At 40.1% G+C, this 24,862-nt stretch overlaps 1 protein-coding gene across 20 annotated transcripts in view; it reads left to right on the top strand.

Annotated features, from left to right (window-relative positions):
- The window catches only part of si:ch211-272n13.3 (ankyrin repeat domain-containing protein 26), a 32,797-nt gene extending 17,198 nt beyond the window's left edge, over positions 1–15,599 (top strand). For 13 of the 20 annotated variants that reach the window (XM_034685332.1, XM_034685338.1, XM_034685330.1 and 10 more), the window contains 21 exons: positions 288–463; positions 787–984; positions 1,602–1,632; positions 1,721–1,862; positions 2,508–2,721; positions 2,902–3,085; positions 3,247–3,393; positions 3,587–4,049; positions 5,877–6,382; positions 6,522–6,674; positions 6,883–7,058; positions 8,118–8,211; positions 8,858–8,935; positions 9,488–9,622; positions 10,115–10,227; positions 10,476–10,617; positions 10,744–11,034; positions 11,326–11,561; positions 11,680–11,923; positions 14,517–14,562; positions 14,698–15,599. In XM_034685332.1, the coding sequence (XP_034541223.1) occupies positions 288–463; positions 787–984; positions 1,602–1,632; positions 1,721–1,862; positions 2,508–2,721; positions 2,902–3,085; positions 3,247–3,393; positions 3,587–4,049; positions 5,877–6,382; positions 6,522–6,674; positions 6,883–7,058; positions 8,118–8,211; positions 8,858–8,935; positions 9,488–9,622; positions 10,115–10,227; positions 10,476–10,617; positions 10,744–11,034; positions 11,326–11,561; positions 11,680–11,923; positions 14,517–14,562; positions 14,698–14,828 (3,900 nt within the window). In that variant the 3' untranslated portion in view covers positions 14,829–15,599. Of the gene's footprint in view, positions 1–287; positions 464–786; positions 985–1,601; positions 1,633–1,720; positions 1,863–2,507; positions 2,722–2,901; positions 3,086–3,246; positions 3,394–3,586; positions 4,050–5,876; positions 6,383–6,521; positions 6,675–6,882; positions 7,059–8,117; positions 8,212–8,415; positions 8,443–8,857; positions 8,936–9,487; positions 9,623–10,114; positions 10,228–10,475; positions 10,618–10,743; positions 11,035–11,325; positions 11,562–11,679; positions 11,924–14,516; positions 14,563–14,697 lie in introns of all 20 variants that reach the window. The other 7 variants (XM_034685341.1, XM_034685325.1, XM_034685340.1 and 4 more) reach the window with 2 other exon arrangements.
- The last annotated feature ends 9,263 nt before the right edge of the window (positions 15,600–24,862 follow it).

The following is a 24,862-nucleotide window of genomic DNA, read 5'->3' as shown; positions in this document are numbered from 1 at the left end:
TCAGATCAGTATTGAGGGTTTTCTCCCTTCAGAGCAAATTCCACAGCAAACATTGCAATGCCTGGAATAGAGTATCCCTCTCATTAACTTAAAAATACCATGTCAAATTAGAGCAACCACACTAAGGTGTTAGGTCTCCAGAGGGAGGGGTGACACTAAATTATGCATGACAAAGTGTACAAGTCTCTGCTCCATCATGCATCTTAAAAAGGCTGGCCCGAAAGTGTTTTGAGTAGGAAGAATCTCTCCCACATACCTGAATCAGATCTTTGACCCTCTATTTTCAGGTCGACAACGAGACGGCAAAGACTGCAATGGAGGTGCAGAAATCCAGCACTTCCTGGGATACTGGTGGAGCTGCACTGGAGGAATTGAGGACTGAGAAACCTGAGAGCAGGTTAGGATCACTGTCGAGTCAGGTTGGAGCGATTCCCCTGGAGCAGCAGCCTGAAACTATCAGAAGGTATGCATTGTTTGCTTTTGTGCATTTTTATAAACCCCTAACATCCTCTTCAGCAAATTCTGAACACTGCTGCAACAAGAGCAACTCATCCCCAGTGCTTCTCTAAATTTAGAAGCCAGGTAATATCTTTGAAAATGTATTCCATTTCTGCTTTTGTGTATGTGAGCTCCCTGGATCATACAAAGATTACTTTGACACATGCAACATAAAGACGCCAGCCTTCATTTTGTAAAAGATGTCATTTGATGGGGTTAGCAAAACCTCCAAGGGGTCCAAAATGTAGATCACAAGTCATTGACTACTAGGTGTATTGCTCTCCATAGCACCAACGAGGCACCAGTGCAAGTGCACCTCCCACTCCAGCAGAACAAACAGGAAGGGGAAGCTGTAGTGAAGACCTTGGAGCTGGTCAGGGGGGCCCGGCACAGCAGAGCCCCTCCGACCAATGCCCATGTTAATGGAGATCCTCTCTCAGTGTTTGATGATAGCACTTTAAGTGAAGTGTCCGACGATGAAGAAAGGTATATATGCAGTATGCCACTTTTTTTTTTTACCTCTCTGTCACTAACCTTTAGGTGTGTTTAGACTGAATGCAAAGAGTATTATACAGACAGCACTATTGTGTGAAAAGACAATGAAAAGAAGACTGGATGAGATACTTCACAGATTTCCTTTAGGGAGGGTGAATGAAGATCTCTGTCCATGTAAAGATTTATCAAATTGCTTCATAAGATGAGCTTATAGAGAAAAATAAGAGAAACAGAAGTCCTGTGAGTTTATGGTGGATTAAAGATCACCTCCCTGTGTGATTACGGGTTTATGTTGAATTAACACTGATGACTAGAATCCCCAATTGATCATTTAGCTTGAATAAATCATTCTTGAAGTTCACTTTGCATTCAGTCTGAACAGACCTTCACTGTTTCGGTGGTGGGTCTGATTAGGATGCAGGTTTTCTTTAAACTCCTTTAGTATAACTGCCTGACTAACCACTGGTTTTCCAAAACTAGAACAGTATACTGCATTATACCATTATTACATCAGATGTTCAGTGCAGCTGTAATAATCCTAGAGCATGTCCATTCATTCCCCCCAAAAAATCCCCCCTGATATTCTTCCTTTTGTTTGTTGGACTCAGGTTGCCGACTAGTGGAAAACTGAAAAACGAGGTAAAAGCTGAGAAGTATTAAAAGTTTGAGTACACAACGCATGATGAGAAACTATGATTTTAAGACTGCACATTGTTTCTATATGTAGAATCCTGAAGAAGTGGAAATGGCAGAAGACTTTGATGAACTCACTCAGTCATCGGACACAGCTACAGACGACATCGACTCGCCCACGTCAGGATATCGTCACGCGTCACTCCTCATTCAGAAGCTGGACTCAACCACTTTAGGTACGACTTCAGCTGCTTCGAAAGCTAACTCTTTGTAGAAATGATTACACTTTTATCTTTTTAGGACTCTATATCCTGATGCATTGTTAAAGTTTGCACACACACACACATAAATATACATACACTACCAGTCAAAAGTTTGGAAACACCTTCTAATTCAAGGGTTTGTATTTATTTTAATTATTTGAAACACTGTAGATTAATACCGAAGACATCAAAACTATGAAAGAACATATATGGAATTATTTAAGTCACACAAAAGTGTTAAACAAACCAGAATATGTTTCATATTTTAGATTCTGTAAAGTAGCCCCCTTTTTCCTTCATGACAGCTTTGCCCACTCTTGGTATTCTCTCAGTCTGCTTCATGAAGTGGTCTCCTGGAATGGTTTCTAATTAACATGAGCCTTGTCAAGAGTTCATTTGTGGAATGACTTGCCTTCTTAATGTGTTTGAGACCATCAGTTGTGTTGTTCAGAGGTAGGGTTAGTACACAATGGATAGTCCTATTTGACTGCTGTTGTAATCCATATTATGGCAGAACCAGATTATTTTGACTGGTATATAGACTAACTACCTGTTGTCTGTTACTGAGTGGTGAAACGTGGCAAACTCCCTCACACACTTCCTTATTATCTCTCACAGACTCGAGAAGCATGGTGAAGCTGCAGAATATCTTCCACGAATATGAGCGCTCCATCCAAAAGGCCAGGAGTCGACACGGGTACCTGACGGACAAAGTGAGCCAAATGGAGATGGAGAGGTCGGAGCTAAAGAGCTCTCTGGATGAAGTTAAAGATATTAAATCTGCTCTGGAGCGCAACCAGTTGGAACTGCAGACTGAAGTCACAAACGTCAAGTGAGAACAACTTTATCCTTTTTAAATATTTTCAAGCTTGATTCACACCACATCCTCATCTTGACTTTGTCTTGGTGTCCAATACTTATGTGCATCGTGTTTTACATCAGCACTGATTCTCTGGGTTGTTTTTAAATTGTGTTTGAATTTATAGAAACATTTCCCTGTCACTTGGTTTAGATTTCAGTTAAAACAGGAGCAGGAAAATCGTCGTAATGCCAACATGATGTACACCACCACCAAAGATAAGCTTAGGAGGACAGAAGAGCAGCATCAGGTTGAGGTTCAAGAGAGACAGAAGGTGGAGCTCACCCTCAGGAATCTGGAGCTGGAGATGAGAACACTAGTTAACAACATGAAACAGGTACATCCTTTTAAAGCCCTATCTCCATCCATTTATTTATTAGATATGCTCAGTCAGTATGATTGATGTTTGCTATTTTATAATGCTACCATAACTATCAACATGACTATTGTAATAGTTATTGATACAAAAGTGCTTTACTGTATATGTCAACAACCCAGCTTGAAGACGACCACAGTGAGACCCAGAGGCTGCTGGCTCAGGAGCGCAGTGCTCGGACGCTGCAAGAGAATCTGCTTAGCAGTCATCTCCGTAAGCAGCAAGAGATCGAGGATGAGAACAAAAGGAACATCAGCAAAAGCAATGAGGTAATTCACACTTTCATGAGCTAAATGCACAAAATGCTAAGTTAGAGTTGTGAAGTACGGAGTGTTGTTAAGTGCAGATTGCTAATTCTAAAAAACATATTAGGCTAAGTGATATATTTTGAAGTAGCACCTGTGTGGATCAGCTGCAGAATTGAGGCAGCTTTAACATGTTATTTTTCTCTGTTTCCTAAAGGCCCTGTCTCAGCTCACTGAGGCTAGTGACAGGGAAAAGGAGCTGCTGCAGCAAACGTCTACTTTACACGAGCAGCTGACCATCCTGAGAGCAGACCTGGAGCGCTCACAGACCAGCAGCAGTCTCAAAGAGAGCCACCTTCAGGAGGAAAACGAGACCCTCAAGGAACAGCTAGAAGATGCTCGGCGTGATCTCAAACTGAACAGTGAAGCTCTGACCCAAACTGTCTTTAACGGCAATAACCAGGTGACCACCCTGAAGTCTGAGCTAACTATGACAGCCACCCGCCTGGAAAATGAGCAGCAGACACGCAAAACATTAGAGTCAGAGGTTGAGTCCGTTCGTACCCGCCTGGCTGGAGCCATAAAGGAGACGGAGCTTTGCCTGGCAGCTCACACGGACACAGAGAGAGCTCTGCTCCGCGAGAAAGAAGAACATCAGCGGCTCAAAGACAAACTGACGGGTTAGTAGTGATTGTGTAACTTTGTAAAATGAGCTTCTTCTTTTACACATTCTTTTAAGCAACAATCAGCTGTCAAGGCCTTTGCTGTTGCAGCTGCCACTGACAACCTGAGTCAGTGTTTGCTATTTAAGTTGATCCAGTTGTCTCTGTTGGCATATACCGGTGTTTAAAACAAATCAAATCGGCCTTCATCTGTGTATAGACTGGCTTTGATGGCTAGTCTTTAATTGCATTAGCAGCTTTTTGTTACCTCCATTAAGTAGATTATTACCTCCGCAGCAGAGATAATGCTTCCGCAGTAGGTTGATATTATGACAGAGGTGCTGAAAAACTGCTGGACAAATTAACATGATATAAGTTGGAGAAGGCCATTCAATGTTAGAGCGAGTCCAGATCTGCCCCAAGACCAGGCAGTAGTATTGACAAGGTTGTATCACCAGTGTGTGTGTCAAAGACTAACTAATCAGAAAGCAAAATTAAACAGCGACCTCCAGTTTCATTCAACTCAACTCGACTCAACTCAACTTTATTTATATAGTAGCTTTCATACATACAAGCATGCAGCCCATAGTGCTTCACAATAGAACAGAGAGACTAGAAACAACAGAGATGGGTCAAATGATAAAAATATCATCATAAAAAAATACTTAAAAATTAATACAGTAAAATTAATGAAATAAGTGAGAGGAGAAAACATAATTAAAAATCAGTTATGGTTAGAAAGATCAGATAAATAGAAGAAATAAATAGATGTCTAAATAAATAAGATAGATAAATGTTAAAAAAATAACATTATTCTACTACTACTACTTCTACTACTACTAATAATAATAATAATAATAATAATAATAATAATAATACTAATATGACTACTACTACTTCTACTATTACTAATAATAATAACAATAATAATAATAATAATACGACTAATACCACTAATACTACCACTGATAATAATAAGAAGAAGAATAATGATAATAATAATAATAATAATAACAATGATATTAAAAAAAATAAAGAAATCAATAAAATCAATACCATAAGATTATTAAAATAAGTGAGAGTAGAAAGCAAAATTAAAAATCAGTTAAAGTTAAAAAGATCAGATAAATAGAGTAAATAAATAGATAACTAAATACTAAGTTAAATAAATGTTAAAACAATAATAATAATAATAATAATAATGATAATATTAATAATAATACTAAAAATGATAATAGAAATAATAACAATAATACTTATACTGCTACTACTATTACTACTACTACTACTACTAATAATAATAATAATAGTAATGATAATAACAATAATGATAATAACAATAATACTTGTACTACTACTACTACTACTACTACTACTACTACTACTACTACTACTACTAATAATAATAATAATAATACAGTGGAGGGCAAAAAATAAATTACTCAAAGTTTAAAGCCAGATTATGAAGGTAAGTCTCAAGTTTACTTTTAAAAACACTCAGAGAGCTCGACCTTTCTGATGTCCAGAGGCGGAGAGTTCCACAGTTTTGGTGCATAAAAACAGATATCTCTGAGGAACATGATGAACATTTAAAAGTTGAATCATGATTAAGATAAAAACACAGCTGAGATGATAAGTCTTAAACAAAGTGTAACCCCATTTTGACTTAATCCAGATTAGAATCCTTGTGTGGCTAACGTGCAGGTTTATATGGTGGTTGCTCATTCAAACATACATATCATGCAGCTTGTGTTTGCCTGTCTGTTTTTGTACATGTGTTTTAATGCAATCTTGTTGGATTCTTTTTAAGGCGATATGTAACTCCTAAACTTTGTATCTCTACAGGTGAAACAGCCAATCAACGTGAAGCAGTGAGCGGCCTGTCCCAGAAGCTGGCCAAGGCAGAGGCTCGTGCCAACAGCATGGAGAACGAGGTTCACCGAGCCACCCTGCAGCTGACGGAGAAAGGCCTGCTGCTGGACGTCCTACAGCGAGAGAAGGACCAGGCAGCTGCTCGCGCCAAAGAGCTGGAATCGACCCTGCAGGCCGAGAGGGAGCTGGTGGGCCGTGCTGGAGTACGTCAAGAGGCGGCACAGGAACGGCTCGTCCAGGCCCAGAGTGAGGGTATGCTACTGCGGCAACAACTCGAGGAAGCCCAAAATAAAGGTGTTGCAAAGGAACGTGCCGTGACGGATGCTCAAGAACGCTTCAGTGATATTCTGTCCAAGCTGCGCTCTGACTGTGAAGAGAGAGTACAACTGATGGAGGAGAGAAACAAAGAGCTTGCCAGTAAGGCTGCTGATCTTCGAGATCAGATCTACAAGTTGGAAGAAGAGAAGAGCGAAAGAGAGGTAAGATTAGGACCATTTAGGGTAAGAAGATTAACTTGTTTCTTCTTCAAGACCCGATTTTAGCCTTTCTTGTACATGCTAATTTAAGAGTCTCCTTTTATATCTGAGCAAACTTTCTTTGGATGGTGTCTGAGCACAGGCTAATCTCAGGCAGCTACAGCAGGAGCTCGCCGACTCGCTCAAGAAGCTGTCAATGAGTGAAGCCTCTCTGGAGGTCAACACACGTTACCGCAGTGACCTGGAGGAGGAGAAGGCTCGACTCTTCAAAGACCTGGACAGGCTGAAAGGAAAGGTAAAGTCAGAGAACAGTGCCACCCGTTGGGGATAGATCCTCATCACATCTCTGATGGGCTGTTTTAATAAATATGAAGCTCCTTACTTCACTTTTTACTATAAATTAAAAGGTTGTTGATCTTTTAAGCAGCAATAACTGTCCCCACACATATTCAGTGAACGTTAAGTTCTTTGGTTGATGAAGTCATTGATTCTCTCTGTTGTAGCTGGAGGAAAGTGAAGACCAGTATGTGCAGGCTGAGAGACGGATCAACAGTCTGAAGAGCGGTCTGGATGAAAGGGAAAAGGAACTCACCACTGCCGCTCAAAAGCTGCAGGAGGCGCTGTCTACCTCAGCAGCTACTGACTGTACCATCAAACAGCTGGAGGAGGCTGTGCAGAGGTATTTACACATGCTGTTCACACACACACACACACACACACACACACAAACCACTTCATTAAAAAGTTGATCCATTTATTTGATTTGACCTGAAACTAAACAAATGTCTCAAAAACAACCTTGTGTGAAACAAAGCTAAAATTATGTTATTATACCTTCACTAACACAGAGGGAAAACCTCCAATTACATCTGAGTTCAACTTATTTAAAACACTGTGAGCAAGTCAGAAATCTTGGTGTAATTTTAGATTCTGAACTTAACTTTGAATACCACATTACCAATATAACAAGAACATCATTTTACCATTTAAAAAACTTCTCCAAACTCTGATCATTCATATCCCAAACTGATGCAGAGAAATTAGTTCATGCATTCATATCAACCCGGTTAGATTATTGCAACGCACTGTACGCAGCTCTATCCAAACACTCCATAGGACAGCTCCAGCTCATTCAGAACACAGCAGCCTGAATCCGAACACACACAAGAAAATCCGATCATATTACCCCGGTTCTCAAAACACTTAATTGACTCCCCGTTCAATACAGAATCACTTTCAAAATCATATTACTAGTCCATAAAGCACTCAATTGTTCAGCTCCCAGTACATCTCTGACTTGCTCACAGTGTATAACCCGACCAGGATACTTAGGTCAGCAAGTGGAAGAATTTTAACAATCCAGAGTAAAATCAAAGTCTGGTGTGGGGGCCTTCAGCTACTGTGGTCCTTCTCTTTGGAACAAATGGCATACTGACCTTAGGTCCATCAACACTGTCTCCACTTTTAAAACGAAACTCAAACATATTTATTTTCCAAAGCATATGAATGATATAATGACTGTTGTGACTGGATGCATGGGCAGCAACACTTGCTGTTTGTTTGATTGCTGTATGCTGTGTTTGCTGTATGTTAGGTATATCTATTGTTTTTAAATGTTTTTATGTTTTAATTCTCCATTTAAAGCACATTGAGCTTACGTGTAATGAAATGTGCTTTCTAATTAAAATTGCTACTGTTATTGCTATTACTAACACCTGTGCATGTTGTGTCACATTAGGCTGGAGATTGAGAATGCCAGACTGGAAGCTGCTGCAAAGCAACAATCCAACAAGATCGATGCACTTCAAAAAGGGGTTCATGAAGCTACCATGGTGAGTCCTGCATCCGTGATACAACTACCTGCAGTAGGTTATGTTTCACAGGATGTCTTTGGTGCAGTATCTTCTCTTCATTTGTATAAAACAGCAAACCAGAAAGTGTCAGTACTGTGATCTTTGGTCTCTGCAGATATCAAACATATGTCTTTATATTATGAGCTTTATATTATTGTGTTAAGGTATCTGATCTTTTTCCAGCTGCCTGACGGCTCACCTGGAGGAGGGGTTGGTATTCTGAACGTAGGCGTAGTTTCTCTGTGTGGGCTCACATCTGTTCTCCCAAAAACAATCAAATCAATTTACTGAAATCATGCTTTGTATGAATTCATGAAATCGAATGCACTCAGGCTTTGTGGACTTTTCACACACTCTGGTAGAGCAGGAATTCAAACACACAGAGGAGGTCATAGCTCTGAGTCTCTTTGGGGTTTTCTTGGGTGACATCAAAACTGTGTTTTCTTCCTTGAGTCTGATTTTGGTACGCAGGGTCTTTCACTCCTTTTAGTCTCAAACTGCATGATGCATGTGTCTTCCTTTTGGTGTAAAGGGCCCTCTCAGTTGGGTTTACAGATAAAGAAAATCAAACGCGATCAAACATCCATCTGAAATGTATCTTTACATTTTCATTTCATCTCTGTAGGTCAGAAGTCATTTGGAAGGCTTGGTTACAAACCTCCAAAGCAGTAAGATGACTTTGGAAGACCAACTAAATAGAGAGGTTGGTGGCATTTTTTATTTCCTCTCTCAGAAGTTGTGAGCTTCAATTTCCATTTCTCAATCTGGTCTTATTTATTTGACTTCTCCCAGATAAATCTGAGCAGGGACTTAGACTGTTTACATAGTTTGTTTTAGATCATCTTGCACAGGGACCACAGATGTAAATCAGCTTTATTAGCTAACTCTGGCTCAGCAGTTGTGTTGTGCATGGTCCTTGTCAAATAAACTAATATATTGAATAAAGCTAAATTGCTAAGTAGCCAACCAAATGACAATTTTAAATTTAGAATGTAAACATAATTTTGTAAATCATGTTTCTTGTTTTAGAAACAGCAGATTCTCTTCAGACTTTTTCCAACTCGCATATTTAAAAATAAACGTACAATTTTTCTTGGATTCCAGTTCAAATAAAAAACCTAGATCTGGTTAAAAGTCCAGAAAAGATGAAAAATAATGTCTGAAATATGATGATTATATGATTATGATGAAGTCTTATTAAAAAAAAGTTACCTTTAACATTGTAATTACTGGCCTCTGTCTCTCTTTCTCTTAGGTCCAGAAGCAGAGCATGTTGTCTCACACAGCCCAGGACTCTCAGGCCTTATGGGAGGAGGAGCTGAAGAGCCGCTCTAAGTTAGGACTGCGTCTGGCCGAGCTGGAAAAGGAAAAAGGCGAACTAAGCACCCAGGTGATCATAGTGAATCATTCATATGAAGGCCTGTGTTTGTCCATGATGATTTGAGTTGCAATCATAGACTATATGAATAATGGACGTAGTATCCGTGACGTCACCCATCTGTTTCTGGGTACTGTTTTGAAGCCTATTGTTGGCGAGAGCCATATTGGAAATGCTGAACTCAACTGAACTTAATGTGAGGTAAAGAGGCAGGGTTTGAGCCTCCTAGCCAACAGCTACAGTGTTCCCACCTGTCAGTCAAATCAGTCATATCCTTAAATGGGCAAAACTCGTAATCTTAATATCTTCTGAACTGGCGCATCAGAAAAAAAATTGCCGATAGAGCAGCCAGTCTCAAGCGGACACTCGATGAACTGCAGTTTATAACACTTCAACATTGGCTTCATATTTTGAGACCGGAGGTTGCCGCTTGGTTGCAATCCTTCAGGATGAAGTAACCCAGTGAGGGTCTTAAGCTTTAACCCCCTGTTTCCTGTGTTGCAGATGGAAATAGAGAAGAAGAAAGCCAAGAAAGTAGTGGAGCACAAGAAGGCTGTAGACACCCGGCTGGATCAGGAGATGAAGAGAAACACAGAGCTTCAAAAAGAAATGTACAGGTGACTTCTGACCTCCTCGCGCACCCCTCACCCATGGCAGAACTTCCTCCTTCTGTGTAGACACCACGAGGATCCAGTAGAGCGCAGTCTGACCCGGCTTCTGTGGCAGTGGTTTTCTTGTTGTTGTTTTGTGTTTTTATTCTTGCACATTCTTTATCCTGTTGAGGTTTTACATTCAGCTTTGTTTGTAATCAGAGTTTTTTGTGTGTTATGTTTTTTCCTGTAATGTTTGTTCATCTGTGTTTAAGGTTACGGACTTTATTGAAGACTGCAAAGAAGAGATTGCGTGATCAGGACACAAGTAGAGCAGAATTTGGCTCTCCAATGAGCAGCCTGCGGATGGACCAAGGCAGACAAGCTGAGGGTTCCTTTGGACGAATGAAAGACAAGGTTTATAACTACTGCAGCCAACATTGAAGCTTAAAACTTAGTGTTTAGCAACCCATTGTTCTGCGGTACCTCAGCCGTCAAACCTTGGCTTCATACATTTCCTCAATCTTCCATTTTTGTTTCCAGGTGGACGATCTGCAAGTGCAGTTGGAGAAGGAAGCATCCCGCCGCAGCCAGCTGGAGAGGTTGAACGGGGAGCTTAAGGATCAGCTGGCTTCCATGAAAAGTTCGAACCACAGTAACGACCAGCAGGAGAGGAGTAAGAGGCAGCTGGAAGATGAGGTACTGGACCTGAGGCGCCGAATGGAGGCAGCTCAGATGGAGCAGAGCCAGGTGGAGCAATACCGACGTGACGCAGAAGACAGGGCCCGTCAGGAAATCCAGCAGAAACTGGAGCAGGTCAACCTTTTCCTGCAGGTATAAGTTCTGTTTGAAGAAAAGTTGTTAGCCGTGCATGTGTCACATATAAAAGCATCACAAAGCCTCATTTCATACACCGTAATGTTCAGTGATTTAATGAAAAGACTCCCCAATTTAAGACAAGAGACCAGCGGAGGGGTGTGGCAAGAGTCTCTGCGAATTGATCAGGGGCAGGAGCACAGATCAAATCTGTTTCCCTCTGAGAGCCTCCCAGAAACAGACAGGGTCTTTAAATCAGTGGGACTTGTATCCTGGATGTTATGGTAATTGCATCTGTTTGAATCCCAGTCTCAGGCGGCATCACAAGAAGCATTGGATCAGATCAAATCAGCCAATGAGGCTAACCTGCGCTCCCAACTGGAGCAGAAGATCCGAGAGCTAGAGGTGGAGTTGGGCCGGTCCCGCACCACCCACCACGACAGCATCAACCAAAGAGACTCCACGCGCACTGAGCTGGATCGATACCGGCAACTCTACGCAGAGGAGCTGCGCACACGCAAGTCTCTGTCTGCCAAACTAGACAGGTGAGACTAGTTTGTGCATCACATGACCTTTACCGGATTTCCAGAGTGGAAACTCTTATTAATCATTTAATACCTGAGTCTTATCATGTACTTATCAGGTGCTTTGTTTCCTCAACAGGGCCAACAGTCGTCTTTCAGAAGCCAATTCCAAGTTGCTGAACGAGCGCAGCAGGTCTCTGATCACCAGCAGCATTGCGAACGGTAGCCTTGCAGGGCCCTCGCTGGACGTAGGCTCTTTAGGTTCACCTGCACACTACGGGGCCACACTTGGGCCTCTCAATAGGAGCCTCGGCCTAGGACTGTCCTTCCTCAGCCCTGTTACTGAGGGACAGAACAGCAGTGTGGAGGACTACTTAGCCAAGGTCTGTACTGTCATCTGTCGGCACTCGAGCTTTCTGTTTATTGATGGCTGAATTTACTGTGGGGCTGTTTTCATTTCCATTGTGTCATGGTTGTGTTATTGTGTGACATGTGGTGTGTAGTTCAGGGTTGTTGTTTGTTATACACAGGTTACTAACCGTATAATCATCACAGATTTCTCAGATTATGGAAAATTGACTAAAAAGAAAGCAGAGAGAGAGAGAATTGACTTTCCTTAATAAATCTTCTCAAGTTTTTTCTTTTCTTCTTCCACATTGTTTCTTCTCACTCTATCTGAAGCTTTAGTAGTAGGACTTTCCTTCTAACCTGTCTTCTATTTTTCACTCTTTTAGCTTCTAGCTCAAAAGTCTGTCTCTCATCTGTCCTCTCTTCAGCCAGGCTCATAACCAGGTGTGTAGAAGTGTTGAGCTCACTGTCTGATTGGCTGCCGTCTCTTTCACCCTGCTGATTCTTACCGACTCTCTTCACATGCAAACTGAGATGTTCAGGGTCAGCACAGTGAGGAAACAGACTGCAGATGTTTTAGATTATGTATTCTAAGTTTAGCCATGTTATCCTGTTCTTTACTTTAAGTGAAGATTAAGCCTAAAGTGTACTTGTATAACTTTTCCTCATTCAGAAATTCAGCACTTGAGGGATTTGAACAATAAATATACAAATAGAAGTAACAAACAGAACACATGCTATCATGGTTTTGTGGGAAAACCTTCAAAATGAATCAAAATTTGAATTAAAAAAAATCAAGCAACATATGACACTGAACGTAAGCATTATAAAGGAACCCATGGGTCTTCACTGTGAGGTGGTCTCTGTCTATATCATCAGACTTCTCTGATCCTGCTTTGAGTGGACTTTCTCCATCATCCAGACTGACCAGTAGAGTACAGACGATGTGGCTCTTGTTGGCCCTTTGTGTGGACTTTGATAATTTGCAGGTTCTTAAGTCAGTTTTGGGAGTGAAGATAAACTCAAACACTTTGTTAATGATCACTCTCCTTACTGAAAGACACAAGAAAAACATAAAAGTTGGAAATGAGTTGAACCAAAGTGTGAAATTGACAGGTTTAATTCTCAGGTGATTAAATGAAGCTTAGAAAGCTTTCCACTAAAATCTTCAAACTTAAATCATTATTTTTGAATCAACTTTTGTCCAAACTCTCAGCTGCTACCAGTGATTTCAGTCAGTGTGGTCAACTGATGTCAGATTTTCAGCAAATGATGCAATGTCAGAAATCCTGCAGAATCTCTACACTAAAGCAGAGACTGCATGCTTGGCATGTCCTGCTGTGTTTCACATATTTCTCCTGTTTTTTTTTCACTTTTATATAGTATGTGTGATGAGTGTGTGTTGCCTTTTACTAATGTATGGTGTTTTGTGGTGAAAACATTCTTCATATCATTTCTTAGGTTCATCTTTTAAAGGTAGGGTATGCAACTTTTTAAAACGCTTTAATTTTGTGATATTTGAATTTGCATTACGCCTCAACAACATCCAGACAAAGGTCTGTCGTGCACAAGATGAAGCTAGCTTTTTTTTAATTCGTGATGATATGATGCACACCCTTCCTCTCCCAAACATCCCCTCACAGTCTCATTAAGCACCATCAGTCAGGCAGCACAGGTTGATATGTTTGGGGGTGTCATTTGGCTTTTCTTCAGTTGGATACTTTTAGAATTTAGCTTGCCACTTCTCCAAAGTTGCCTCCCCAGCTTTAAAACATGCACATGTTTATCACATCCCAATTCCATTAGAGTTGGGATGCTGTTAAAACTGTTGATGTAAACTGAATTTGTTGGTTTGCAAATAATTTAAAGCCTGTTATCTATTTGAACATTGTGCAAAGACAACAAATCACATGTTGAAACTGAAAAATGTTACTGTTTCATGAAAAATCTCCACATATTCAGCACTAATGGAGCCTCTCCAGATGTGTAAGCTACCTATGTCATGAGCACTTGTGCATCTCCGTACCTCCATAGAGGCTGACTTTTCAACCATGTGCTGATAAAAAGCTGGGTGGTCCCTCTGCTCTGGAGAGAGGAGGATGCGGCGTCCAGGATTTTCATTAAAGAATGTCACTTTTTGATAGGACAGAGATTTTCCTTGAGAGACCAGTCTCTCAAACAGAAAGGTGAATCTCTTCCTATCTTTACTTCTGAGGGACTTGACCTCTCTAGAGTGTCCTTTTTACACCCAGTCATGTTACTCACCTGTTGCGAGGTAACGTCATTATTTGAGAAATGATTCTCTCAGTGTCTTTACTAAACTTTTTCAGAGTTGTGTTGATTCTGTCCTAACGTGCTGCTGACTTCTAATTTAAAATGAGTGAATCATTTTCAGAAAACAATCAAACTTTTCAGTTTCAACATTATTATTTGTTGTCTTTGCACTATTTCCAATAAAGGCTTTGAATTATTTGCAAACCATCAAAATTCTGAACATTTAGAAAACATCCAAACTCTTGTGGAATTGGAGTTGTATAAAGACCAAGTTTTTAAAGTTGATTCCGTTTCATATTAGCCTCCATGACATCAGAACTGTAACATAACTCCAGCTTTCCCTTTGTCCTCTAGATGCAGAGCGAGTTGGACAGAAACATATCAAAAGAATTAAACAATGGTGAGTGCACTGAAGCTGTAAGAATACACACATTCTGAGCTGACTCAAAATGTCTTTGCTTGATAAGACAGTAGCAGTTTCTGTCATACATCTGATGCTGGCAGATGATAACTATGTTTCCTCTCTCTTCTTCAGCCACTGCAGAGCTCTACGTCACTTCAACCCCAATGTCCACAGCAGGGTTAGCCTCCAGGGCGGAGCTGGACCCTGTCAGCACAGCCACGCAGCAGTACTTGGAGGTACTAAAGAAGAACAATATGATCTGAACCCATATCGAAGTTATATGCTGCGTTTTAGCCATAAGAATAAAAAATATATTCACAAATGGGAATAGATTTACACCACCGCCTAGTCAAAGAAAGAAACAGACTCTGTGCGTATTTACTCTCTATTCTTTTATATGAAAAGCAAACATAATGCACATTGCACTTAACCACTCAGGAGTAAAGGGCATCAGTCGTACGTATATGTTGCATTATTGATGAGTACAATTATAGAGAACCTCAGAAGTATTTGAGATTACTAATTTTGTTCAATCCATCACTTGTTCTTTGTCGTACTACATTATATATAGAGTTGTTGTTTGGATTTTAATTTGTAAAAATTGGTGTTACTCCGTTGAATTTGTAAGTATTTGATGTCTGCATCATTAACAATGTTGCCAAGATATCACATTTGGTACGTGCCATCAAATGGTGCAATATTTGTCTTGTTTTTTTCTTTACTAGTTTTGGAGTATTGTGTTTATATTGATTTATTTATTCCCTTTTTTATTGAACGTGACATACTTGAATAAGACGAGCTGGAATTCTCTCTGGCTAGAGAAACAGGGTGACTACATTTCTATAACTGTCCTTTCAGCTTTTGGTTGGCTTGTTTTTAAAGGGCCACCGTAAGTAAAATAAAAACACTTATTTTGTTAAGTTTTTTTTTTTTCATAATCCACATATTCTGTATAGAATGCATATAGAAAAACTTATGACGCCTGTACATTACAGAAGACTCTAAAGTTGTAAATAAAACTGAAAAACCCTGAACCCTTAAAGATCTGTTGATGTCTGGATTCTGAGTGGACATTAGACACACACACACAAAATGAACACAGTGGTGACAGTTTTCCTAAATCCATCCCCAGATTTGTGTTTGTGTTTAATTCCTCCTGAGGTTTGTGAACGCCACTTCATAGATAAAATAGAGTGGAAGCATCTATAGTACAAAGACTAATAAATATACTTACTCTATGTACAGTCTATGCTACAGCACTGTCCAATTAAAACCAGATATAACATCATTTTCAAAAAATAACAATATAAAGAGGCAAATCAAACTATTACACTTTATTGTAAGTCATTTTAAAGGTGACATATCATGCAAAATTGACTTTTTAATGGTTCTCTACCTGAAATATGTTTCCCTGGCATGTCTACAAACCCCCCGAGAATGAAAAAAAATCCATTCTGCCCCTGTTTTGATTTCTCCACCTTTCTGTAAATGTGTGTGAAACGAGCCGTTTCAGACTTCCGTGTTTTTGTTACGTAACAACAATATCCGGTCTGTCACGGAGTCAGAGCTCGGAGCTTGTTCAGCCCATAGACTGTATAAAATAATACTGAATCCCTCCTCCTTTTTTCATTACCTTCACAAATGTGTGCTAACAAGGAGCTTAGGAGGGAGGCATGCTAGTTGTAGGCTGTCTTAATAAACACAAAGGTCGGTTTTACTCCCCACGTCTGCAGATTTGAAGATCTAGTGGATGATTTTTATTTATCATGGATAAGTGCTAGCGCTAGTTAGCATAGCTACATAGCTACATGTTGTAGCTGTAGCTGCGTACCAAGACACACGTCTACATACTGACAAATAAAACAACAAGAAACACAGAATCTGTGACCAATTCTTCAGAAAGGTCCTGCTGCCTTTCTGGTAGAGGTTGGTTTTACTCCCCAGGCCTGCAGATTTGAAGATCTAGTGGATGATTTTTATTTATCATGGATAAGTGCTAGCGCTAGTTAGCATAGTCACATAGCTACATGTTCGTAGCTGTGTACCAAGACACACGTCTACATACTGATAAATAAAACAACAAGAAACACTAAATCTGTGACCAATCGTTCAGAAAAGGTCCTGCTACAGGCGCCTCTCCATCAGGATCAGATTCTGGATCAGATTCAGAGGGTTGAAGTAACGTGATCTCTGAGCAGCAGTGTATATTCAGCCAACATGTAAACATTAGATCAACGTGCTGGACAGCCGAGGCACATCCACTTCCTGAGGGGGCGTGGTCAGAGGGAAAACAGAGTGTTCTGAGGAGGACTGAAGAAGAGGGCTTTTCAGGCAGACCAAAATCTGATTTCAAAGTGGTTTTTTGAGCATAAACTTTAAAGACATGTTTTGGGGACCTCTTAGATCAATATATATTGATGAAAAAAGCGTAATATGTCACCTTTAAAGACTAGGAACAACTTCGTTATTTATAAAAAAGTAAGGAGAAATATTTAGCTGCATTAACTTGATTATGATTGGTCAGTAATTCATTGTAAGCTAACTGTGATTGTATTAATGTGCTGAAAGAAGTCTGGTGAATTTGACGCCAATGAGTGATGGGAAAACAAGAAAAGAGACGATGAAAAAAAGGTGCGATAGACGAAGAAAACCACAAACTGAAGATAGAGTAAACACGAAACAAAACGTATGGGATATGACGTCATTTGAGGAATTTAACATGGACAAGAAGATGCCACAGACTGACTGTGACCTGGCAGAAACAGGCAACAGGGTGCTGCGCTGATTCATGTGGCCCTGTTTTTTATTGCATTTTATTTTTCATAAGAAATCATGAAGTTCATTACAAAAAAGAACACAGACAGACAAAAAGAAAAAAAAACACTAAACACTAAAGTGGGAGATATTGAAGTATTATATGATTAATTTAAGTCGATAAAAGAACATAAAAATAATAAGAATTCTGTTAATAATTCATGTGACCCTGTTCACCTCCTTCATCATCAGTGGAACTGTGGAGTTTAATGTGAGTAAGAGCAGCTAACACAACTGAAGAAATGCTTTCTTTAATGTGAATAATGACAGCTAGCTTAGCTCATTTTAAGAAGGCTACAGAGTTAGCTACTATGGATGCTGCTGGAACAGTGAGTGTAAATAATGAATTGAAATGAATGTATCTCAACCAAGCGTGCCGGATACGGCCCTGGTGGTGAGGCTTTCAGCAGTGTGACTGCCCCCTGGTGGCTGGCTGCAGTATAGGTCAAAAAATCTGTCTCCGAGCAGTCAAACTTTAAAAAATAAATACACGTCGTACGAATGTTTCTCACATCGGTATGCTGTGGTTATATGTAGTTAGTATTTGACTGTTTTGTGTCCAAGGCCTCTCTTTTTCGTTAGTTATTAGAGTTTAAAAAACGGGGTTTTACTTCCGGGTTTCCTTTGATTCACAGCCGCCGTAGAACGAAACTTTAAAGGGCACACAGCGTCTTGTGACGTTACGCTGTAGGGCGGAGCTTATTACAAAGGCTTCACAGGCTCTGGCTGCACAATGGCTGCGCCCAGGAGAGGGATTTTTTGACTTCAGAACTGTACAACAGGAAGACGCGGAGCAACGCTGTCCATTTTTTTTACAGGCTATGATCTCAACCAATAATGGGGTTAGAGTAATTCATTAATCAGGTAAGTCGCTGTGTAAATATCAATCAATCAATCAATCAAGCTTTATTTATATAGATCATTTCATACAAATCAAATGCAATTCAAAGTGCTTTACAGCGATTGAAAAAAAATACAAAATAATACAAAAATAATCTAATATCTACAGAAATGTTTATATATATATATATATATATATATATATATATATATATATATATATATATATATATATATATGTAGAGACTAATGCACACCAATGGCAATAAAGTGTATATAAATAAACAAAGGGAAATAGTTAAGAAATAAGTAAATAAAAGATGACTAGTTAAGATAATAAAAAAGTCTAAGATAAATAAAAGCACTAAAATGGCCATAAAAATAGTTATAAGATAATAAAAATTGAAGAGCTAAAATAATAAATAGAATATTAAAATAAATATAAAATGATAAATTAAAAGAACCCTAAATAGATTGGTCTTTAATTGACTTTTAAAAGTCTCAATAGCAGGATAATGCAAAGTGAGTGGATGATACAGTAGATTAGAACTCTGCATGTTGAGTCACCTAACTTTATTAGGTCTAGATCTAGTGTCAGGATGTTGTGTAGTTGATGTAGTTGTGGATCACATGTGTACTCTATATTGACTCTTAAAGTACCTGCTCTCAACTGGTCATATAAACAAGCTAGCGTTAGTTAGCGAATTGCAGCTAATATGCAACAACTTGTGTCATTTTGTAGTTTAACATATTTCTACAAGGAAGCTGTTGATGTGACTGATGTGATTTTATTTTAAACAATCCTGAAAAGTACATACAACACACTTAAACCTAAATACCCACAAAAAAGCATCTAAATAGATACAAACAGGAAATAATAACGACATCTCTTTTTCTTTAATGAGCCTGTATTCTCTGTAATTGTGTAGATTTCACACTCCAGATATTCATGATAAGAATGAGGCTTGTGATCAATATTTCATGCACAGCCATTTTTAACCCAACCCTCATTAGCTATGTTTTGATGTACTTCACTTTACCGCCCCCCCCCCCTCCTCCTCCTCTCACACTCCCAAACACATGAAACTTGATGGTGCGTGCCGGTTTAGAAACCATTCCCCTCACTTATTAAAATGAGACAATGTGTTTATGATCGCCCCCCCTCTGCTGTGTCTCTCCTCCCTTTGATCCGTCCTCTCTGCGTCAGCCTCAAATGGAAGATATTCAAATCTGGTTACGTTTATTTTTGTTTCCTTTACAGAAGATAGGCACATCTGACAGACTGACTATTAGGTGTTATTATTTCCCCTTTTTTTTTTTCAATAGACGCCACTTCATACGCTACATGTAAACCTTGTTTTGATTGAGGAGGTTACAACCGTTGTCGTAAAGCTTTGGAGGCAGGCGAGAACACAGATAGACAGATTGTGAATAAAAAAGTGTTGAAAGGTTTGTTTTTGAAAAGCAACTAATGTTTAAAACAAACCGCACCCCACTGGGTCACCCTCCATCAGTGATGCCCAGTCTTCTTATCTCTGACTGCCAGTCCAACAACTGTTTAAGAGAAAAACAAAACAAGGTGTCAGTTTTCAACCTCAAGCCTTGTCGCATGATGAGGTTGTCACATGAACAGTCCTGTGTTTTTATAAATCTTAATGCAGTCATACAAATACGCCGATGCGTCTCTCAAACTTTGACTGCTTAAAGTAGGACATAAAATAACCAGAGAAAAAGAGTTGACAGCATTATAAAGAGTCAAACATTTCTGAAGCAGTATCAATCAGAAACCAAATTGGTGGCTTAAAATATGGAGTATTATTACTTTTCATATTTTAAGAACGAATATTCATTTAAAAAGGGAGCAAACTTTCAGATTGTGAGGTAAACGTGTGTTGGAGCAATCCCAGAGAACGGGAGCTGATTTGAACGACTTGTTTAAAAAGACACGCTACAGTAATGCAAGAGCCACGTGAGATTTGTTCTAACTGTGGCATCAATGATTGATGAAAACATAATAAATCTATGGCTCAGTGTGCAGATCGGATGGTTGGCGGTTCAATCCCAGCTCCTGCAGTCACATACCGAAGTGTCCTTGGGCAAGACACTGAACCCCAAATTGCTCCCTCTGTTGTTCAGCGGTGTGTGAATATGTATGAATGAGATTTGCTAATAGTGATGGTCCCATACTATAGCAGCCTCTACTATCAGTGAGTGAACCGGTGAATGTGATGAGTAGTGTAAAAGCGCTTTGAGTGGTCATAATGACCAGAAAAGCTCTATATAGATACAAGTCCATTTACCCATTTACTATTAAATCTACAACTTAACAAACAGAACCATCCTGCTCTGTTCATTGATGCTGGAGATTATTTTTCATCCCTTTTCAAACTTCCTGGTTAAGATTTGGGGTCCAGAACTCATGGCCATATTTCATGGTTTTTTACGACTTTGCAGCATGGCAACAGTGGAGGAGGTTTCCAGAGTGCTTCGGGACATGAAGAGTCAGCAGCCAAAAAGAAGTGTTTCAGACTGAAATGAAGGTTTCCAAAGACGACAGTCTGAGATAAGTTAGGAGGAAGAGAGACGGGCTCCACTGCTGCATTACTGTTAGTGTATACACACTACTTCTCATAAAACACTGAGGACTTACAGGAAAACTTTTACAATGTAGGCCGCCGCCGCCACCAAGTATTGTCATACTCAGCGTTTGCAGCCTCATAATGAAGTGGATTCACTCTATGTGGCTGATATGCTGTTTGATTAGCACGTGATCTGTGACCATGAGACCATTGAACTACAATGGACCACAACAGAATGTAACGTATCCGATACTAAGATACTGGTTCTGCTGATTGTGGTAAAATCCCAATCCTTCATGATCTTTCACAATCACAGTTCTTTACTTACACACCCCAACGTATGACTCATTTTATACAGCAATGAACCGGTTTATGAAATGCCAAAAACAAGCCTGAGAATTCCCAGGATTTGACATTTTGATCATGTAGTTAAAATAAAGGAAGTAGCAAGAATCCTCGAAATGAAGAGGCTGGACGACAGCAGTTCTGAATTTTGCTTGAAAAAAATATTTAAAGATTTAAAGATTTATTATTGCCCAGCTGTGTTATTTACTTGATTCTGATTGGTCGAATTTCCATCTCAGCCGTGATTACTTCAACACTGTGGCAAAAACAGGGGCAACCTGATCACGCTTCACATCAAATCAGTCCAAGGAAAGGAGTCTGCATTTTTCCATATCAGGTCATTTTTCACTGACTTATTATAATAGTTACAATAGTTTAAGAGCACTTTTCGTTGTACGTTGGAGAGTCTGAAAGAGCTGTGAGAGAGGTGTTTCGGAAGGCGAGGGCCGTCGCTCCCTCCATCGTCTTCTTTGATGAGATCGACGCTCTCGCCGGTGAAAGAGGAAGCTCTTCAGGCTCTGGCGGTGTAGGAGACCAGGTCCTGGCTCAGCTCCTGACAGAGATGGACGGCATCGAGCAGCTCCAGGACGTCACTGTGCTGGCCGCCACCAACCGGCCCGACACAATCGATAAGGACATCGTTCTGAAACCAGGAGAGTCGTCCCCTGCTGGCCGTGAGAATAAATGCAGGTTTAAGGGGTCGGGTTTTTTGTGCTGCCCTTCAGCTTCTCAATTTCAGAGTGCTTCTCTACGGCTTTCAATGCTGCTATGTTACAACATTTGTCCTGCAGCACTTCTGCGTTCTATAAAGTTTTTTGTTTTGTTTTTGAAATGCTCTGTATGGGGCGGCAGTAGCTCAGTCCATAGGGACTTGGCTTGGGAACCGAAGGGTCGCTGGTTCGAGTCCCAGTATGGACGAAGTTTGGCAAGTGGACTGGTGGCTGGAGAGGTGCTGGTTCACCTGCCTGGGCACTGCCGAGGGGCCCTTGAGCAAGGCACCGAACCCCCAACTGCTCGGGGTGCGCTGGTTGACGGCAGTATCCTCACTGTGACATCTCTCCCTAAGCATGTTCACTGCATGTGTGTGCATTTGTATGTATATACCAAAAAACTGTATGTGTAGCATGTCCAAAATAGCATGAGTGAAAAAATTGAATTTCCCCCCTGGGGATCAATAAAGTACCTTTCTTTCTTCTTTCTTTCTTTCAAAAAGCAGGTTACAAAGTGATTTACACAGGCTGCAAAATAAAACAAGCAGGTCATAAAATCAAGGTAAGATTAAAAAGAAATAAAGCATATTTTAAAAGACATAAAAATCCTCTAAAAGAACTCTAAAGGAATACAATTCTTATAGATTTATGAATTTGTAGAGAGCAAGTTAAAAAATAACTTTTCCTGCACGCCAAAGTTCTTAAATTGTTTTTGTTTTTACCCCTTAACCATGAAAAGCTGTGGAAGTGTCACCTTTTCATCAGAATGATTTATTGTATTGGAGAAATCAAATCAGATGCAAACATCTATCTGTAAACACTTTATTATTATTATTGTTGAGCAGCACATGTCAGCTCTGAATTCCCCCTGACTGTACTGGCTGTTATTGGTGGAGGTAGACATCTGCTGTGGGTAAAGGCTAGAACAAATTGAGGGGGACAAGTGGAACAAACCTGAGTGTTTATTTGTTGCTGTATGCTCGCCATGCTCTAAATTAGACGTCAGCGCTGTTTCTTGTCACTAGCCGAGTCCATGTGTGTTATGGGCAAAGGAGACGCTTAGATTTGATTTACTCGCTCTAACGTGATTTAAATGAGCCTCTTGGCTCGCCCGGACAGATTGACAGCGTTGTCTTTATCGCCGCTTTGTTTTATTTTTGGCTGTTTACTCTGCCTCTCTGCTGTCATCTCACACGACGACTTTAAAGGAGGCCGCTTGGATCTTCCAAGATGTGGAGACAATAAGCATCCTTTTATGTTCTAAGTGCTTTATATGACAAATATAAAAAGGGATTCAAGAGAGAGATGACAAGTTTTCTGTCGCTCCGTTCTTCAGCTGCAAAGAGCCGCGCGGGGAGAAGTCAAACCTGCAATCTTACGACATGAGAACCCAAACAAAACTGAGCTAAGATGTGAACCCTTCTGGTTCAGGGTCTTGTTGGGTCAAAGTCATTAAATGCACCTTAATGTAGAGACAAGAGACATTTCTGTTGAATAAAACTTTGAATGCACCGCAGCTTGTTCTAGTTTAGATGCCTTTTAATGAAAAAAGGGATGGTGGTGCTGCAATGCGATCAATAAGAACAACAGTAGAGTCCCAAACTGGCTCCGGTATAAACCAGTGTGCTGATCCAAAGAGGTTAAAGAGAGGAATGAATCACCTCTACCAATTTCACAAAAGTCTTAAAAAGGTCCTTCAAACTTACACATGTTTAAATAAATAATGTATCCCTCCTTTTTTTTGCATCCCTTCAGCATTTATGAAATGAGCTGAAAACACACAGATACAGATAAGCAAATACATTCAGAACTCTGCTGCACGCCTCCTCACCTGCACCAGCTCCAGTGACCACATCACCCCCGTCCTCCAACATCTTCAATGGCTCCCCATCCCCTACCGCATACAGTTAAAATCCTCCTCACCCACAAAGCCCTCCACCACCAGGCCCCTTCCTACCTCACTGACCTCCTCCACCTTCACACTCCTTCCCATAACCTGCGTTCCTCACATCCCAACCTCCTGTCTCCACCTCACAGAACCAAGCACCTAACCTGGGGGGACAGAGCCTTCTCCATAGTTGCCCCCACCTTCTGGAATTCTTTCCCTACTCATATCCAAAACTGCTCTGACCCTTCAACATTCAAATCCCTATTAAAAACTCACCTTTTGAAGTTAGCTTCTAATTTGTGATTGTATTGTTGTTTTGTTTTGTTTGATTTGTGTTCCCTGCTTGTATTGATTTTAACAATTGTACAGTGTCTTTGAGTTTTTGAAAAGCGCTATATAAATACAATTTAATATTATTATTGTTACAGATGGTTAAGAAAGTTTCCAGTGAATGTGTTATTTTATCTTAGACAATTGAGAACTTTGAGACCTTTCACACACCTCTGCATTTACGGGCTACAGGGACAAAGCCTGAAAGTGGTTAGGTTAGCTCAGCATGTAGACAGGAAACAGGAAGATGACAGCCAACCTGGTAACCTCATGATGACCACAAGGTGCCAGAAATTCAAAGCTTCATGATGCAAATAAATGAAGTAAGTAACCAACGCTTGTATTCAAACTTCTTGTGCTAATCAGAGGTGTGAGATGTGATCTTGATAGGAAGATTTTGAGCCGATCTAGCTAGTTTTCCAGCCTTGAGGCAAAGGTGAGCCAATTATCTTGTATGTAGCGTCATATATAAACCAGTGTAAAGGCGTTTTTTTTGACCACAGGAACTTTACCAAGGAACTAGGGACTTTACCCCTGATCTACATGTGTTTCGACCGGAGGAACCAGGGTCTAAATTTAGTTCAAGGGTAGATAATCTCCCCCCTGAAAAGCCCCTGCTTGTGGGGTAGTACTTTTCAAAGGTCCTGGGACTTTCGGTTGAACGTAACGGTGTTTGTGGAGTTTACATAGTTGTTGAAACACAGAGGGAGTTCCTGGGAATGCATACTAGTTTAGTTTTTTATTGAGATTTCAAAATATTATTTAATATAATTTTTTTTCTCCATACGTCA

The sequence above is a fragment of the Notolabrus celidotus genome, chromosome 6 (genome assembly GCF_009762535.1).
Source record: "Notolabrus celidotus isolate fNotCel1 chromosome 6, fNotCel1.pri, whole genome shotgun sequence".
NCBI lineage: Eukaryota > Metazoa > Chordata > Actinopteri > Labriformes > Labridae > Notolabrus > Notolabrus celidotus.
Note: the sequence above shows the minus strand (reverse complement) of the source record. Positions and strands in the feature narration are given on the sequence as shown.